The 20,358-nt window shown below is 44.0% G+C and overlaps 1 protein-coding gene across 2 annotated transcripts in view; it reads left to right on the top strand.

Annotated features, from left to right (window-relative positions):
• Positions 1-20,358, top strand: part of LOC122399260 (four and a half LIM domains protein 2) — a 138,946-nt gene that overhangs the window by 18,374 nt on the left and 100,214 nt on the right. Inside the window, exon 1 of one of the 2 annotated variants that reach the window (XM_043399815.1) lies at positions 15,793-17,814. The exons of the other annotated variant lie outside the window; for it this stretch is intronic. Within the exon in view, the coding sequence (XP_043255750.1) occupies positions 15,805-17,814 (2,010 nt within the window). The 5' untranslated portion in view covers positions 15,793-15,804. Of the gene's footprint in view, positions 1-15,792; positions 17,815-20,358 lie in introns of those variants that run through there. 2 annotated transcript variants of the gene reach the window in all.

Genomic DNA, 20,358 nt, shown 5'->3' with positions numbered 1-20,358 from the left:
AACTCCGTAGAATTCTCTGTGGAATCAGACAAGTTGCTTTTTTTGCTCTTAGGAGGTAACGAAAAAGCATGAAACGAATCCTAAAATACAATAAAACACTTTGAAATTACTCTTCTTGGAGGAATTTCGTTGGATTAGATTCCGTGTCTTGTAGGCGGGGAGAGAATTCGGTCATGAAGCGAGGCACTATCGTACCGCCTTGTCGATCTTTTTCGTTCGATTCGAAACACTTGTTCACGCCCAGGTTTGCAATTCACAACGCGAACGGACGTTGGCTCGCACCTCAAGGCCAGAGGCGGAACAATAATGTCCACCATTAAATTCCGCGTTCCACTTGCAACACACTGCTCGCGATTCGCGATCGTCGATCGTCGATCCGCGTTGTCGCGCCGCCGAGCGATTGTCACGCGACGTGGAATATCGAAAACCCGTCGCGACGGTATTCTTTTTATTTTTTATTTTTTTTTGCTTTTTTTATTCTCGTTCCTCCAGCTGTCTCCGGTACGTCGAACACGCGTCCCGATAGGTTGTCGCGTGCTCAATTAAAACTCGCGTGTCTAAATATAGCGGATCGCGTGGCGCGGCATTCCGATCGTGGTCATTGGTCGAGTGCAGTGGAACCGGCAAGCGGAATTGTCACTGTTCGAATACTTGACGAATTCAAATACCATTCGAATATTCGACTATCGAATTCTGTTCGAATACTTGGTATTCGAGTGTTTGACTATTTTAATGTTTAACTATTCGTGTACTTGACCAATCAAGTCCCATTCGAATACCATTCAAATATTCGACTGTTGAATTCCATTCGAATATTTGAGTACCGAGTACCATTCGAATCATTTGTATTCGAGTATTTGACTATTTGAATGCTTAACTATTCGTGTACTTGACCAATCAAGTCCCATTCGAGTACTATTCAAATATTGAACTATCGAATTCTGTTCGAATAACTTGAGTATCGAGTTCCATTCGAATCATTTGTATTCGAGTATTTGACTCTTTGAATGCTTAACTATTCGAGTATTTAACCTCTTAAATCCCATTCGAATACTACTCAAATATTTGACTATCGAATTCTGTTCGAATGTTTGACTATTCGAGTACTCGACTACTCATATTTGACTACCAAATGTAATTCGAATGCTCGACAACACGAATATTGAAGTATCGAACTGTATTTGAATGCTATTCGAATGGAAATAGCGATATCTAGATCCCCAGATATTCCAAGTTTGTTCGAATGCTTATGGAGCATTCGAATATTGAGTTATTCGAGTAGTTTAAGCGAGAAGGGGAGCGTGCAAAAGTTCATCGATGCGACAGCAATTGAATTTTAAAATCCGGAGGCGTAACTCGATCGCACGGTCGCGAACACTCGACGCGCGGAGACGGAATAAAACATCTGGAATGCTACCGACAACGCTTCCAAATGTCAGACGCCCGATTTTCCGAAACTTTGTACAGATGTTCGGCCCAACACAGAAAAGAAGTCGTATTTCGTTCCTGCCATTCATCAAATTTAACAAAATCCGTCATTGAAGCTTCGTAAGGGGTAGTTTTTTCTTTTAAAGTCTTAGTAGAAATGGAGCAATTTATAATTGTACGATAGATCAACGATCGTTCGTTGGAAAGTTTTATAAAAATCGAGGACTGACAGCGGTGTTCCCTCTTAAGAGAATATCCCTCGTTATTCTAGGGCGGCGTGTCGAAAGCCGGAAACGCGTAAGCCGATCGACCCAGCTTTCTCGGCGTCAAAGAAGTCCCGCGACATTAGTGGGCGGCGAAATAATTTTATCAACGGCCTTTATTGCGCGGTCAGACTTCAAATTTAGATCCCGCGTTCGAAACTGCGGCTCCAGAAATCGAATCACGGATAAAACAAACGCCCAATTTGATTGACTAATAAAGGGGGGGTCCGCGTGACGTACATACGATCGTTTCGAATAAAAACCGCGTCGTACACACTTCGGGGGCTTGTAACCAGAATTCGACAAAGTTTAACGCGTCTCGAGCAAGTTTATATCAAGTTAAAACATTTCAGTTAAAAATTATTGTATCGTAGCTGATTATAGTTTTCGTAATTGGTACGAATTCCATACGGGTCAAAATTGAACCATCTTCGCTAGCAAACTGTCAGAGAATTACCACAACTTTGTTCGTAGACTAGAGTTTGCTCTTCCTTCTTTCTATAAATTAATCAACTATAAATAACTCGTCGATTGTTTATATCGGTCTGAGAATCTTTTTATATGGTGTATGTAGCATCAAGCCACGAGTGAAATAATAATGCTTCTATAGAGTTAAAAAGTCTCGATAGTACTGTTCTGAAGAGTATTGCTCCGTCAAGAAGTAAAGGGTTGAAATAGGAATACCATATGTGTCTAAATTGTCCCACCACCGCTAGTAAATTGTCAAAGAATTACTATAACTTTCTTCGTAGACTGCACATTTTCTTCCAGTTTCTATAAATAACTCACTCGTCGACCTGAGGAACTTTTTGTTCAATTTATGTAACATCGAGCCGCGAAATAATAGTGAATAGTGTTCCATGCTCTGATAGAGTCACAAATAACCATAGTACTGTTTTGAAAAGTGTTGCTCCTTCGAGAAGAAAAGGGTTAAACGTGGATTCTGGGCCCCACGGAGCCAAAAGGCTGTCGATCGATGGAATTTCGTCGTTGATAGCCAGGTGATAGCGAGCACAGGTGACAGTGACCTGACAGCGCGCGCAGACCGGACGAAAATGCATCGCGGAGCCTATAAGCACGCGTGACACAATCGTTGGGGAATGTCGGTGTCGGAGGGCCCCCAGGTCCTCTCGATTCCCCGGTGCTCGCGGACATTCGACGCAATTCCTCGCCGCTGATCGGTCCGATCCTTCGCGACTCCCTAAGGGAAACAGGAACGAGAACAGCCATGAAATTTACGTCCCTCCTCCAACCAACGCATGATTTCTTCTTTGACGTTTCCCCATACCCTCCAACGGAAACACGGTCGATTCAAAATGGCGCTCAAAGGCACAGACGTACTCCTATTCATACTTTCTTCTCTTTGAGATTTGGACCGTTCGTTGGATGGTCTTTAAAATTCAAGGAAATAGAACAAAAAATAGAGGACCTTGTAACCCTTTCTTCATCATATCGCCCTAATGGAGCTCACAGATCTTATGGATTTAAACAAAATTTAGCTACCGATTTATTTAGAACAAATCATCGTATCGTGAACACTGGAATCATCTTCGAAACAATTCTACTGAAATTTAATAGAAATTGTTTTTAAATCCACAAGATCTATGAGCTCCATTAGAGCGATAAAAGGGTTACGGAAACTCTGTTTTAATTCATTAAATATAATTTAATATAATTTCAATTTGGTTACTTTGCGAAGGAGTTTAGTGTGGGCGCGTTAGGTTCCAGCGATCGTTGTTGACGTTCCACGTGATCCACGGAGTCCCGTTCCGGCACGTGCATTTTCGATTCGGCGGAATGTGTCGCCGCGGAGCGTAGGTCGTTCCGGTAGGTCGGTTTTATGAATAATGTAAGAACGGAATGCTAATTGGAATGCTTTCGAGCGGTTCGTTAACGAATCCCGCGAGGCGGCCGGGTGCTAACGATTCGATGAATCACGGATCCGTCGCGGCAAGAAAGGGAAAGCCCCTGGTTTGTTGCACGATAACCGCTGCAGGGATGACGTAAAGGAACTGTGTCGATTGCTGGATTAATCCTTCGCCGATATATCGGTCGCGTGTCGGTCGAAAGTCGAATAGCGAAAGAGAGGCATATGCAGATTAAAAGGGGCGACAAAAAAAAAAGCGATCGAAGAACGATGCTGTAACGCTGCAGTTGGAACGCCGCCATTCGCTTTTTTTTCCCCCCTCCCTCCCTCTCAGAGTCCGTATCTCTCGCTCTTTCGTTTCCCTTTCCCTTTCCCTTTCCCTTTTCCCCCCCGGCGGATAAAAAACTTACGACACGCGCTGAAAAATATCAAACACGCGAACATTGGTGTTCTTATCTCGCGATGGCTTTTTGGGGGATCGCGCGGACCGAAAAATGGCAGCACGCCGACCTCCGCGACACTTTCCCGCTCTTTTCGTTTTCGATGCGCGCGCAACGGGACCGCGACTCTAGTGACTTTTCTTTCATATTCGAATATCACCCGAATACTTGACTATTTAAATTTTATTAGCGCTCGACTCGAGATAAATGCATCGTATAGATAATAAAGAGCATCGTGTGCAGTTACGTAAATAAATAAATAATATACAAATATCGTTTGAGGAAATGAAAGCCTACTTTTGTAGAAATAATCAACCTTTTTTGAGTTTTGACGCATTTGTTTGTTTTCCTAGTATTTTAATCATACTTTTATAATTTTACGCGTGACGGATATAGTCGTCAAACGTAGTTGACTGATCGAACAATATATCAGTTGCATTCCCTGACGGACGAGCCTCGTGTTAACAATAACGATTTGTCCCTAGTCTACGTGCTGGTTTTCTTGGTAGGAAGTACATCAAAGTGGAAACAATCGATCGACCACGTGTTGCTGAAATCGGTCAAACATAAGTTGCCAAGGTTCCTTGAGTACCGCTGGTATGTAAAGACTTAGAAGCCCAGTATTCATTGATAATTGAAACGAGTGAAAGTATCGAGTATTACAAAATGGGGGATAATCCTAGAAAATACAATTCTAATAATATCTGAATACTAAATTCATCGCGATAAAACGAGTATGAACGTATGAAAATATTTCGTAACGAGGTCGTCACGTCGAAATCATCCTGTAACAAACGAAAGTATCGACCTTGGTGCATTTGTTGCACCAAGATTTGAATTTTTAAATATGATAACGTAGGTAAGGCTACCTCGGGACCCTTTGGCTTTCTTACTTCGGTAATAATAGATTCGAAAGAGACACGTAACTCTTTCGATCGTTCTATTTCGCATCCGTTAGATCCTGGTCGGAATATGAGTCATCTATTTGGTCTCCGTCCGCTTCGAAATAACGCTGTACTCTCTGGAAAGAGTGCAACATAAGTTTCTGACGGTAGCTGCTCGCGGAGTAGGTCAACCTATGTCTATCCTTGACCATAATAATGAGCTACCACTGAAAACGCTTAATCTAGCCGTTGCGAGATCGCGGGATCGTGCCGGATCTTACAATTTAATTTGAAATTATGTGCCGGTACGTGTTGCGTGCTCCCCCCTGTTGGAAATAATCTAATTTTATGTTTCACCCTCCTCGTAAATTCACGTTCATAATGTTGACTACGTTTCTGGTTTGACGTCATCATTACACAGACACGTTAAGTTGGTTTCCAACTCGATCTCAAAATTATAGAAACAAGTAATTCTTTCTTTCGAGATTCTTAGTTTATCTTAGTACTCGGTATCGATAATCTGCATAAACCGCGTGTGTGCTCCATTAACGCGTTGAATGTCACGCTAAATTCGCGCGCGAGTCCTTCCAGGCCAGGGTTTCTGCCCGTGGAGCAATTATAATTTAATCAAACGATTGACTGCATTCGGTCATAGTGCCATACGTGTATCCAATGCCTGATAATCTAATCTGAATCACTTCGAACGTAAGCTATCAACGTCTAACGTATAACGATCGTACATTCCAACCAAGAACAAACGACAGTGCACGGGCTCCTAGTCTCACAACTCTCGAACAATTTTATTTTCGTCAAATTTACTCCTAATTGGGCAAGCAAATGTTATAAAAATGGTTGACGCGTCAGTCGAGGCGTTGAAACATTTTTGGTAGATCGTATTCAATATAATTATTCATGATCGATATAAAATTCAAATTTTATTGCCGTAAATAAATGATAAAAGTGTTCGATATACGCATGGAGATAGCGAATATTCCTTGCGCTATCTTCGAGCGATGAGAGAGCTCTTTTGCAAATGAAGTCGTTTCATTAATTTATCAGGCATTTTTTTCACGATACACCTACGCTTTTGTCGGGCCACACCTGTCGGGAAACTCTGATCCAACCGATACTCTATGTTCGCTGAAACGTTTCGTCTCGAGAAGAGGAGTTGTTCAAAATAAAATTCTAGACATCTACTTTTCTTGGTTTCATTCAGTTCGAAAGCTCTTCTTAAAACCGTCGCGATAGATTTTGTAGTAATAAAAAATAAATTCCATGCAAAATGGAACAGTTTGAGGCCTCGTCTGGTCTCTGTGTGTTTCTTATCGATGGTTTGGTAATTCGAAGTCAAATTCTGTTTCATTCAGTTCGAAAGCTCTTCTTAAAACCCTCGTGATAGATTTTGTAATAATGAAAAATAAATTCCATTAAAAATTTTGGAACAGAGACCTCGACTAGTCAGTGTGTTTTTTATTGATGGTTTGGTAATTCGAAGTCGAACTCTGGTCTCATTCAGTTTAGAGAAAACTCTTCTTAAAACCGTCGCGATAGTTTATAATAATAAAAAATAATAATACAAATTTTTGTAATAATAAAAATTTTTGTAATAATAAAAAATAGATTCCATGAAAAATTTTGGAGCAGTTTGAGGCCTCGATAGGTCTCCGTGCGTTTCATATCGATGCTTTGTGGCGGTTTTGTGTAATCTCCGTCGGGCGACGTGGTCTCATCGCCTTCGATCCGTCGCGAGAAATAATCTTAATCTTCGTGCAAACGAATTCGAGGAACGAATTATCATGCCGGGAGCGTAGAGTCGAAATAAAGGTCTCGCCGCGACACGAATTATTTATGCTTTAAATTGAGCGGCCAAGTGACGCCACTTCCGCGCGCGTGACATCATATAGCTGTCGCTCAATGTCGGCGCTTGTTTGCGACGATTCCGCGCGAAAACGATCGTCTTCGTCGCGGAAAAGAAAAAAAACGGACTGGAAAACCGAGACCATGGTTTCTCTCCTAACGAGAAGCAATTAAAGACGACCGTCTCTCCGGCGATGGGATTTTTCTCGTAGGTGCGCGATACGCGATTGCGCCATCGCTGCGTGCATCCCGTGGCTCTTGGGATCCTCAGAGTTGCGTTAAAACTCTTTGAAACGACAAAGAATTAAAAAGAAATCGTAAACTATAATTTTTACTGGATTTCGAGAAGTCAAACAACGTGTTTGGTTAATATTTTGCAGTTCCCCTCGAGCTACGCGGAATTAAAAACCGAATTCTCAAGCTAAGTTAAAAAAAAATAAATCTGGGATTCGATGAATCTTAACAGAGTTGTAAGAACAATGTAGATAATTTTTAAAAGAAATCGTAAACTATAATTTTTACCGGATTTCGAGAAGCCAAACAATGTGTTTGGTCAATATTTTGCAGTCCCCCTCGAGCTACGCGGAATTAAAAACTGAATTCTCAAGCTAAGATAAAAAAAAAAAATAAATCAGGGATTCGATGAATCTTAATAGAGTTATAAGAACAATATAGGAAATTTTTAAAAGAAATCGTAAACTATAATTTTTACCGGATTTCGAGAAGTCAAACAACGTGTTTGGCTAATATTTTGCAATCCTCCTCGAGCTACACGGAATTAAAAACCGAATTCTCAAGCTAAGATAAATCTAAGATGAATCTTAATAGAGTTGTAAGCACAATATAGAAAATTTTTAATTCTTGGTACGAAACGTATTATGTACCACAGAAGACAGTGTCTTTTTTAGTATTCTGAGATTAGTTTGGCTTGGACCAACAATGGCGGAAAGTTTCAAGATCGTCCCGTGTTATAACTGCATTATGGGAGGCCGCGAGTCGAATCGGGGGTACGCAGAAAATGGTTTATCAGAAACGGCTGCGAATAGGTAGAATAACTCCCCCGCAGTGTGACGCTCGTTTCCCGTATTTGTTCCGTAACTTCTCCGGACGAGTAACCTTGCCCAGCATCTGCATCCAATACCGACCGTACACGTTACCGTAATTCAAATCGACGTACACATTATGCGGGATTGAGGTCGACATCGAATTTCGATAATTGATCTTTTATGTTTTAATTTTCGATATTCTTATTTGAAATATTCGACGGGCGAGCGGCTGCATCGAAACGAGCACGCTTCTTTAAATGATAGCAACGATAATACAAATAATAACGATAAATCGAAGTATTAAGAATCACTTTCAACGACTCCTTTTAAAGAGCAAGGCTAACGCGGAATACGGGTGACGTAACGTGACGTCTCGACAATTCATCGCCTGATAATCATACAATTTAACCTAAATTACATGTCGCGTTTTCCCGCGCGGACGGGGGAGGTCGTGACGCCGTATTCAGAAGTTTTAATCGACGTTCGATTTATTTTTCCCTTTCGATACGTCGAGTATTCGCTCGATAACGCGAGGATTCGAGATTCGAGATTCGAGATTCAAATTTCGAGCGCGTTACAGGTCCCTGCAACACCGGCCTGGGATACGGTCGATATTCATCGAAGCGGTCTCGCAATCACCGGGCGATGTCGCCGTCGGATTAAACCGCCGTGATCGATCGATTCGCGAACCGCGCGCAATTCGAACGATTTAAATTTTAAACAAAATCTACAACGCGTCGATTACGTTTCTTTTAAAATATAACGAACGAGTTTCGTTTCAGAATTTGTTTTCGTTCCACGATATAAAGGATTCTCGACGAGCAGTCCAGGTTCTGAACTTGGGGGAAAAAATGTTTGTTTTTCCCCGGTAGCTGGTCGGAGGAATGTGACCTGGGCGGGTTCTCGTCACTTCGTGAAAGTATCAGTACTTCAGCGCGCCTTTTTCTCCCGAGAAATGTTTTCCAGATGACAGACACGTAACATCGTAACGTGCTCTCGTATATAACGTCATCCGCTTTTTCGTCGCGCGAGCGAGTAGCTAACGGGCAACGCGAGCAAAAACCTGCCCAAGGCTTGATGGCTAGATTCTAAACGGCGTTCCTCTTCCCTCCGACCTGTAACATAATCTATCAATCAACGTCTCGTAGATGCAGCCTCGCGATACAATAGTAACACCGCGAGGCGTAAAAAGGCCGCGAATAGCACGATCTTCGTCGATGGTCCCCCGTTATGACCGCTTTCTACGCGCCATTTTGGATCCTCTTTCTCGATCCAACTTTTTCGTCAATTTTTCAACCAAACCATGATAGCGATAATTTTTCCAAACTTTACAAATCGATTTACACACATTTCAAGAAGTCGTGTGTTTTTTTAAGTCTACCAAAAATCAAAATGGAGTTCGAAGTAACTGTTTAATTTTTCTACCGAACCCCGATAACGATAACTTTTCCAAACTTTACAAATCGATTTGCACACATTTCAGGAAGTCCTATGTTTTTTTAAGTTTACCAAAAATCAAAATGGAGTACCAAGTAACTTTAATTTTTCTACCGAACCCCGATAACGATAACTTTTCCAAACTTCACAAATCGATTTGCACACATTTCAAGAAGTCCTATGTTTTTTTAAGTTTACCAAAAATCAAAATGGAGTACCAAGTAACTGTTTAAGCGAGAGAACTATTACAGTTAAAATTTTTCGAGAGAAACGGACGAACGGATAGCATTTAGCTCATATTTTATTCGTAATTCGAAACGTTTGCGTCGATTTATTCGAAGGTCTTCGTTTCGACAGCAATGGCGGTTCTCTAGTGGAACGGGAACTTTCAGCCACAGGTTTGAGTGACTCATTGCTATATTACGAACCAGCGCTGAACAATTGCGGCACGAGTCGCTAACCGTTTAACGGTACACCGGAGAATTAAATTGAATTAGAGCTTTTCAGTGGCTTCCTCGAGTTCTTTTATGAACGATGGTGAACTTGTTCGATGGGTTCGCGGAAGGTCGATCGATAATCTAAGGTTTCTAGTCTCGATAGCCTCGGGTGCTTGATCCAAACGTGCAAACTTTTAGCCTTTGATGAATAGAATTCTGAAAATTTGGAAGGTTACAGGAACCCAAAGGATTCCAAAGTCGATTCCAAAGTCGAGGGTGGCATTGAAAAATCGATGCATTTTGCGTTTTATTCTCTTCAAATGCTAACAATAAACGCATTAAAAAATTAGTGATTAGATTGATTTCAAAATTCATTTTTCCACCGCTTCGACTAGAATTTCTCTGACTCGAGCTGCTTAAAGAATAAAAATATGTCTCCGTGGGTCCGTGCGATGGCCGTTGGGAGGATTTCTGATAGAAACGGACGGGGATGGCCCCGTTAAATAAATAAAAACGAGGTTAATCCGGGAACAGGCACGAGCGCAACGTGACACAGTCGTTGCCCACATATTTCTCGTATTCAAGGGCGGTGTATCGCGAGCAGCAACAGTTTTAAGGCGTCGTTCACACGTTCCTCCGATAATTAATGGCCACGCGAATACCAGGCCAGCCCCGATAGCAGACATAATTTGCAATCGACCCCGCACTCTCGTGTTCATCGATCCACGTAATCGTTGCCGATTGAAACCTTCCTCTGTTGGACGCTGCGCCGTCTGTCGATTCGAACCGTCGCGTACCAAACGCAACCTAGAATCAGGCCAAACGCGGTTTAGACTCCGTTGCTTGCGATATCGCAAACCTCCGGCGTCGTTGCTTACGTCACAATCGTGTACGAGCTTCGATTCGTAACCGAGATCCTATAAAACATGACAGAATCGATCTCAAAACCTAGTAAATCCATCGTACTCCAAACGTGTGTATTTTATTTTTACACAATCCGAAACAATTCTGAAAATATATTTTTAGGTTTAGAAATAAGTATCACTGTGTTTGTAAATGGGAATAATTGTTTATCCTATCCCTTTTTTTTTGTAACGAAGATCGACGAGGACGCGAATGGCGGCGCGCAGCGTCTTCTTAGGCTCTCGAACGTTCGATTATTTTGCTCGCGAGGGGCAGCGGAGGCTCTCCGTGACACAGATAATCGAAGAGCAAACCGTCGATTCGATAGGATACCCTCGGTCTCACCATTTCGGGCAAAAAGGTCGATACGCGCGTAAGGCCCCGTTCACCGTGTGGTTAGACCTCTCCGCGCAAAATGGCGGGGGCGTTGTGACAGGACCTTGTCGCAACCCACACACAGGGCTGTATACCTCCAGGTTCCACAAAGTCTCCTCGTTCCAGACGCGTTCTCTCTGAAAACATTCCCAACACTTCGCCCTTTACACCTCCAAACATTGTGAAACAATTTATTACTAATTTTTTAATTTCGAATTTGATCGCAAACTTATGAACATAAACATAGTATAACACTCTCAAGATAATAAGTATTTTATACAAGAACATTTCCAATGCTTACCCCTATTTTTTTAGCCCTTCCAACATTGTGGCTTAATTTGTCGATTACTAATTTAAAAATTTCGAATTTGATCGCAAACTTATGAACATAAACATAGTATAACACTCCCAAGATAATAAGTATTTTATATAAAAACATTTCCAATACTTCTCCCTATTTCTTTACCCCTTTAAACATTATGACACAATTTGTCAATTATCAATTTATAAATTTCGAATTTCATTACAAACTTACGAATATAAACATAGTATAACATTCCCAAGATAATAACTAGTACATATAAAAACATTTCCAATACTTCTCCCTAATCCTTTACCCCTTTAAACATTGTGACACAATTTGTCGATTATCAATTTAAAAATTTCGAATTTGATAGCAACTTTACGAACATAAACATAGTATAACGTTCCCAAGATCGTAATAGTATCCTCATATAAGTATTTTGGCAGAAATGTAGTGCACAGTGGAAAAATGGCGCAGGGTCGCGGCGAGGATCTCGGGAGACTTTTGGCGCGAGATTTGAAAATTCGAACGATCGTTAATTTTGTTTGGTCGGTGTCTGAGAGTGCGGAGTAAAAGTGCTCACGGCATTGAGACTCCCGGAGAAAAGAGAACGAGGGAAGCCCGACACGAAGAGAGGAGAAGCGTATCGGAGTCGGTTATGTAGGCTAAAGCCTGCGCGCGATCGATTTCACGAACGATCTTTCCGTACGCACAAACGTGAAATCAAGGCCGTCGCTTGTTGCATCTTCTTCTACGACGATCCTTTGAAAAAGTCGGTCGAACATCGCCACGGGATCGACATAACTTAAGTAGAATTAAATTTATTCGCGTAACACATTTTTAATAACAGTAACAACGATTTCCAAGGGTAAAGAAACGCTATCGAGCCATTTTGTCGTCGCGACGTCGCGGTTAGAAATTCATCAATTAGCAGAGAGCGGAACCTAATTGCGAGCGTTTACGTCGCGGAGTGGACCAGTTAAACGGTTGACGCGTACTTGGAAACGACTCTGCTTACGGACTCGACGATCAGCTGCCTCGCCACGCGTCGCTTTCATGTGAATTCGTAACTGGAATCCGTAATCAATCGATTTTCGATATCGAATCCCTGATACTTTTTTGAAGAGAATCCAAAAACGCACAGATTTATATTCCTCGAACTATAAAGAGAGCAATTGCGTTCGATGGTTCGCGAGTAGAAGGTGAACAAAATAAACGTGAAAGATTGGAGACAGGTGTAATATTTTGGGAGGGTTTTTTCAACCCCGAGAGACGATTTTTTTGCTGGAATATCTCTATTGCTATTACGGGGACCCCTTCGAAACGGCTCGACCCCTTTTGAAACCCGATCGAAAATTATCCGTCCGTGTCCGATTTACGACGAACTGCCACCCACGCGCGATAAATCGCGTCCGTTGTAAATCGTAACGTGGGACGGTAATCGGTGGTAGGTTACGGCGCGATATTTCACCCCTTGGATGCCGGTGTCCGCATTGTCTTCGACCTAACGAGACGGTCGCCCTGTTTAAGCGAAATTATCTTGTCTCATTAAGCAACCATCGACGTGCTTTTCGCTCGAGGGATCACTGGACTCGAGGGTCTCTGCTTCGTAAGCCAGAGCCTCGAATGATGGGTCAGAATTCACGCCAAAAATTGTTGACCTCACCTCGAAAGATGAGTAATTTCTTCAATCTTTCTCTATCCTAACGTTCTATGAAATTTTCATTGCAATTTCGATTTTAAAACAGCATGCAATGTAATTATTTTCATGAATTTTCAATTTACCTAATCAAAGTCGTTAATTTGTTTTTATTTGTACTCAGGATAGAATTACAAAATGACCGCTTCAATATCCACGAGGTACCATTTATCAATTCGTTCAAGGCGAAATGTAATTTTATTTCGCGATTAAGGCGGTCATTCTTCCATTACTCGAAATATTTTCGCTACACTTTGTTCCACGCCTGAGGGACCATGCGTCCGAGAAACGATTAGACGCGCACTGCCGATTTTATCGTGCGACCGACCGTTTTCGGGACGCAGAGCGTCGGTCCCCGCGTCTCGAAGCAATTCTGCATAAAACGAACGAGGAAAAAAGCCTGGCTTTGGTGATTTTTATCATTCTCGTTTTGCACCATGAATCATTGACCAGGTTCGTTCCCCTGGTCGAAGAGAGTACCATCGAAGAGATTTCCGTGTAAGGTCTGGCCATTTTTATCTCTTTTTTTCCTCGTCTTCCCTCTCCTTAGTTTTCCTCCTGCTCGATGAGTCCTACACCCGACTCATAGTTGATAAAAGATGATTCTTGCGTACAATTTGAACAAAAATGTGAGTCGATAGTAGTTTGAGAAAAAGAAGTGCTCGTAACACTTTATCCGACCCCTCCGGGCGTGTGTTTGAATAAACCCGAACCGAATTGCGGTAAATCATAGAGTTACAACTCTTACGACTCTTTTGTTCCGTGATTTACGGTTCTCCAGCCTTAAACGACTCTCGCAAACTCGCGACAAATTCGTTGCACACTCGTGCCACGCGTTGTCAAGCTCCACGTGCGTTCGATCGATCTTCTTGTTCGGTTCCAAACACAAATCTTCGTATCATGCATCGTCTCGTGGTCCAAAAATACGAAATTATTCTCATCCCAGCAACATATGAATAATAACGGTATTTGGACCACTGTTATGGAGTTTCTCTCACTTTACGGGGTTAAGAACCAACTTTTCGAACATTCTTAGAATTTTTAAATATTCTCCACTAAAATACGCGCAGTTTGCATTTCGAAACTTTGAAATCCTCCAATCCGTTCAGGAGTTATGATTTTTTGAATATACGCTTGAAATTTCGGGGTCAGACATCGTATCCTCGGTAAAGAATTTTTTTCTCGAAAGTGCGTAGGAATTCGAGGGTATGTATATTCACCAAAAATGATTGTAATTGACTCCTGCAACCAAAAATAATTTTTTTTTAACGATTTGAAACTTTTCAATTTCGTCGAAAAATTTGTCCACCTTCCTGAATTTTTTTCTCGAAAGTGCGTAGGATTTCGATAGTATATCTAATGATCAAAAATGCTTGTAATTAACCCCTGTGACTAAATATAATTTTTTTAGAATGATTTGAAATTTTTTAATTTTGTCGAAAAATTTCACAGATTCATGAGTTTTTTTCTCGAAACTGCGCAGGAATTCGAGGGTATGTATATTCACCAAAAATGATTGCAATTGACTCCTGGAACCAGAAATAATTTGTTTTGAACGATTTGAAACTCTTCAATTTCGCCATAAAATTTTAGCACCTACTCGAATTTTTTTCTCGAAAATGCGTAGGATTCCGATGGTATGTGTCTCCACCAAAAATGATTGTAATTGGCCCTCGCAACCAGAAATAATTTTTTTTTAACGATTTGATACTTCTCAATTTCGCCGAAAAATGTCAGCACCTACTCGAATTTTTTTCTCGAAAATGCGTAGGATTCCGATGGTATACGCCTCCACCAAAAATGATTATAATTGATCCTCGCAACCAAAAATAATTTTTTCAGAGTGATTTGAAACTTTTCAATTTCGTCGAAAAATTTGTCAACCTTCCTGAATTTTTTTCTCGAAAGTGCGTAGGATTCCGATGGTATGTGCCTCCACCAAAAATGATTTTAATTGCCCCTCGCAACCAAAAATAATTTTTTCAGAGTGATTTGAAATTTTTTAATTTCTGTGGTATATCTGAGTGTTTGGACTTGCATCAGTTAAGATTGGTAACGTCTCGGTTCGATTGCAGCGGGTATTCGATATTAAGAAACGATGTAAAAACATCAACGTTCGAGCGAAAAAGAGAATTCCATTGGTGGGGAACTGGCTTGTTCATCCCCGGGAGCCGGGAATCCCAGAATCCCGTGCGGACTCGATCGAGTAGCAGCTCACGTGGTCGCGTCGCGGCTGATATCAAGTAGGAGGACGCGGGGGAAGCCGGATTAACGGGAGAATCGAGTGGTCCGCCTCACCTCGGGGAGGACCGCAGGACGGAGGACAAGCGAAGAAGGAGGCGGCGGTGCAAAGGAGCGGATCGCGACGCTCGGGGGGTGGGGGGGGGGAGGTGGACACGGACGGGGTACCGGAGGAAGGGAGGACTGGAGGACGTCAGGGGGGGAGGAGGAGAGGAGGAACACGCTCTCCTCCGGTGCACACTCTCGTGGTGACTCCGACCGGCAAAGTGCTCGCGTTCGTGAAAGTCCACAGACGACTTTCAGGGTCGTCTGCTCCGCTCGTTCGGTCGAAGCCGGGTTCGGCTTCTCGTTCTCGCGCGACCAAAGGAGCCACCAAAACGTTATCCGCGTACACCGCGACGCGATCTCGAGCCGCTCGAGATCGACGGGACGTCGAAACGGTTTCGTCGCCACGTATCACGGATACGCGTCGAGTTCCTTGACCGGCCGACGTCGATCGTCGATATGTGATCCGAGCCGTGTGATTTCTTGGTGCGGAGGGAAAACCCCGTAAACGGTAACGTTCGCGAAGAGGAGACTGGAACCGAGGCCTCGATAAAGTTTACGACGCGAGCACGCGTGCGATGATGTCCCGTCCGCGCGGATCATCGATAAAGGACGGGGCCAGGCTGGCCAACGACCGCTTCCGCGACGAGGAGGACCAGTCCAGGCCGTGCAAGAACGGCTCGAATCGCTACCACTTCGGCATGACGAGACCACGGGACGAGGAGGCGAGCAGGAACGGTCGCGACCACAGGGACCACTCGGACGAGGACGCGGACGCGTTGTACAAAAAGAGCAGGCAGCACTTTGGCGCCTGGGACTTCAAGGACATCGTGCAGGACGACAGGCTCGGACAGAGGAAGCAGACCGACCGCTACGAGGATCCCAGACTGACGAACGGTCGGTCCAGGAACGACGCGGATCGCGAACAGTCGCGCAGATCGAGGAGGAAGGAGGGTTGGGAGGACGCGCAGAGAGCGGACGAGAGGGACCAGCTGCTGAGAGAGATCGAGAATCTGGCGGTGGAGGGTAGATCGCCCGATCGTAGGATCAGGGCGATGATCGAGCGGTTCAAGACCAGGGAGGAGGATAAATTGAGGTCGAGGAGGGAACGGGACGAGCAGAGCCCGGATAAGGACGGGTCCAGGTCGAAAAGCGTCGGTCGCGGGGACGCGAGGAACGATCACGAGGATCGTGTCAACGATAGAGGCACGAGGATCCAGAAGGACGATCGGGAGTCCGGTAGATCGAAGATACGGGAGACGGAGCACGAGGAGGCGGGTAGGAGTCGATCCGTCGATCGCAGGGCAGACAAGTTCAACGGTTACGAGGACTCGAGGAGGAACAACGGCTCGGAGAGAAGTCATCGCAGGCGATCCAGAGAGCTGGAGGATGAAGGTCTTCCACGCAGGAAGGACAGCCCGAAGAGGAGGAGCTACGCTTACGAGGGCAACCCGGAGGACTTCGACGTGAGGATACAGAGGTACGAGAGGGCGCTCCTGGAACCCAGGAGGGACGCTGGAATCGAACAGAAAGCATCGTTGGAGGATCACGATCGACAGGCGACGAGAAAGAGCTCCTTCAAGAAGAGCAGAGACAGGGAGCCCAGCCTGGGCAGGAAGGCCTCCTTCAAGAACTCGTCCAGAGACGTCGAGAAGAAGTACTTCGGGAAGGATCCTAACACCGAACACGCGTCCAGGAAGAATTCCTTCAAAGAGGGCTCGGATTACGGGAGGATCGCGTCGAGGAACCGCGACGACGAGGAGGAGCGAAAGAATCCGTCGAAAGGACACGCGGCTGGAGTCAGCAGGATCACGTTCAAGGAACGCTCGAGCGACCTGGGACGAAAGAACTCCTTCAAAGAGAAGACCGTCGAGTTCGCCGGCGTCTCCTACGAGGACCACGCAGCTGACGGCGGGTACAAAGGGTTCGACGACTCCAGGAAGAGGCACTCTCCCAACGGCAGGTACGTCGAATTCGGGGCAGTGTCCTTTCAAACCCAGGACGAGGAGGATCAGGATAAGGACTGGTCGACTCGTCGACGGTCGTCCGCGAGGAGCAAGAGCCACGACTCGTTCGAGAAACGCTCGGACAGACACTCCAGGCCCCTGACCCCGCCGAAGAGGGCCCCTGACCCCGATCCAGAGGGTCCGGAGGATCCCAGGACCGAGGATTTCGACGCCAGGTCCTGGCACGAGAGCAACAGACACTTCGCTGTAAAATATCTGCGGGAAAACGGCAGGTTCCGCTCGAATCCCGAGGGCCACTCGGAGATCGAGCGCGATCCCTCGCCGGAAACGGGTCTCCAGGAGTTCGCGAACGACCAGGAAGCCTCGTTCCAAGACGATCAGTCGCTCACTCGCGAGAGGAACGGCGCGACCATCATCAGGATCCGCTCCAGCCCGGAGACGACCGTCGAGAGGCGTCGTCGACGTCGTCCCCCGCAGGACACCCACGCTGGAAGACGCAGGCGTTACGACGCGGGTGACGAAGAGGAGGACAGCGAGGAGGACGAGGACGAACATCGACGCAGGAGATCCTCCAGAGGCGTCCCGACGCCCTCGAGACGGATCTGGAACTATCGCGAAGGGGTATGGCATTTTCATGAGTCAATCGCGTTCGATCGGTCGTTCATGGTCCAGAAACGGGAGGCCATATTCATTAATCGCTGGAGGAGATGAAACCGGAAGTTTCTCTTTTCGTCCACGGTTGCTGTACGACCGGAGTGTGCACCGGAGTGCGTGGTTGGTGGATCGTTTCGAGGTGCGAGCGTTTATCGCGCGATTTGCTCGACCGACGATCGAGATTGTCGCGGTCGATTTTTCCTGGTCGACGATTCGATAACGGCTCGAGCTGGTTACGACTCCGCGTAAATGAAAGTTACGTTTAAACGTTCGCGCTGGCTCGAGACGCTGACCGAAAGTGGACATTTTGTAATACGTGGAAAATTTACTTTTCGATGGAAACGCAGACGTGGTATTATTTTAGTAAATGACGATTCGATTATTTGACGTTTCTTGAAAGTTATCGATATTTAGAAATGTTGTTACACTGGTGTAGGTGACGTTCTTAGTGTCATTTGGAATTTTCCCTAAATTACACAAGCTTTTCAGCGACACAGCACGAAAGTAACAGCCATCTCTATTACCAATTAACCGAGACAAAGGGGTCACAATTTTCCGAATTAATTCCTTAAGTACACTCACAAAATCGAAGAACTGTAATGTACATACTTCACATATATTCCTCGATTGTATAACTATCGAAGATTGGGCGTACCTAGAGACAAGAATGTAAATAAAATAAAATACTCTAAAATGTATCGTTCGTTGTTTCAATCCTAACTTTCCATACTTTCTATTTTTGGGGTCCTTTCGATTTTACAAATTCACCGTGTATCCACTGATATATTCTTGATAATATTTTTATCAGACGGTTGTATTCTCGAGTAGCAGCAAAGTGATGTGTCGGAAAATGATTGTGACGCATTCGTCTCTGTTAATTTTCACTTTTTGGTGACAAAAATCACACCTGATGATGCGATTTACGAACGAACGTTCTGCGAATGTCTTGGCCCAGTACGATCCGCGATTCCCTCGAAGCTCGATCTTTACTTCTGCCATCGGTGCACGGTTTTTTACGCGCGATCCTCGGACACGCTTCGTCGAACGGTCGATGGAATCCGACGAACATGTACGAAACGAGTGAAAGTAATCGTGAACGTAATTACTTCTTTATCTTCGTAGGATTATCGCGGCGTACGAGTAAACGTAGAAAGTGCTTTGATTAGATTCAAGCCGGACGAACGAAATTCTTTTCATTCTAGTCCAAAACGATTAAATAAATTCTATAAACGCCAACAGTCGCGTACAACGTAACCGTGTCATTATTGCTATCGTAAATTAACGATATACAGCATTACGAGACTCGGAAGAATTTTTTATATTTTTGCAAAATTAATTGCAATGCGAGCTCAATCAACGAGACAACGAATTCGGAAATTTTTAACCCCTTAACGCTCATATTTTTAGGAACGACTTAGAATGATCAGTTTTCGTAATTGGACTTGTTTCTAAGCTGTATCGAAATGCGATTTTTGTTAATTACAATGTTGTATCCAACGTATAATTTCAAGGAAAACAAATATCATTTTTCAAAGCAGTCAAACTCGGGCATGAGCGTTAAGGGGTTAAATAAAAATATTCTTGATCAACAAAAATACAAATACCAAATGATTGCATTGGCAAACGGGTGCTAAAAAATGGGGGTTGTTTCGTAATTGAACGTTTCGTTCGGCTAGTAAAATTCTATCGCCACATGTTACATAATTTTAACGGTAACCAGAAATTCGCTGAAAGTCACTGGATAAATCGGGGTGAAAGCAAACTGACCAGTAGCCTGGCTGTCAGCGTTCGCTAATCCTTTAATCGACGCAATCGTTATTTAGTCGTTGAACTTTGCGTTTTTTATTTTCATTTTCAACCTGTCGAGAATGCGTAGAGCGAATATCAACTTTCTCGGCTGTCGTTTTCCGTCCCATTCGTACTATCGCTATCCATTACCGAATAATAATCTACCATAAATCATTCGTTAAACGAATACGCGAGCAATAATGGATCCATAGTTCAGGATTGTTTCTGGGAACATCAATTCTGAAATATTGCAAAACTAAGCTTGATATACACTCTATGACTGTGTGGCTTAGAAATTTACGTGTAAAATTCAATATTTATTTCAACCAACTCGATTCTCACAATTGGATCGTACAATGCAAAATCGACAGAATTTTAATTATGTTTTAAATGTTGATGAATTATCGATTTGCGATATTTCGAGAGGATAGTTACACATGTGTGTAGGGTCGAAAACGTTTGAATTTGAAGGTACGAGTGAGATAGAAATTTTTCGAGGGTTGCATCGTATCATCGGCTCTGCCTAACGCAAGTTTTCAATGCCCTTACGTAATTCCTGTGTCTATTGGCCAACGCGTCATGGAAATGTCAGCGAACCGCCCACAAATGGAATGGTCGCGCCGCGTGTAGGACACGCCACGCAGTCGCGGATCACGTCTTACCTCGCGTGGTGAAAAATGCCCAAGCCTTTGTCCGCGTAATAATCGACGGCCGTCGATCGTC

Source organism: Colletes gigas, unplaced genomic scaffold (genome assembly GCF_013123115.1).
Source record: "Colletes gigas isolate AHSC1104 unplaced genomic scaffold, ASM1312311v1 Colletes_gigas_Sc00002, whole genome shotgun sequence".
NCBI lineage: Eukaryota > Metazoa > Arthropoda > Insecta > Hymenoptera > Colletidae > Colletes > Colletes gigas.
Note: the sequence above shows the minus strand (reverse complement) of the source record. Positions and strands in the feature narration are given on the sequence as shown.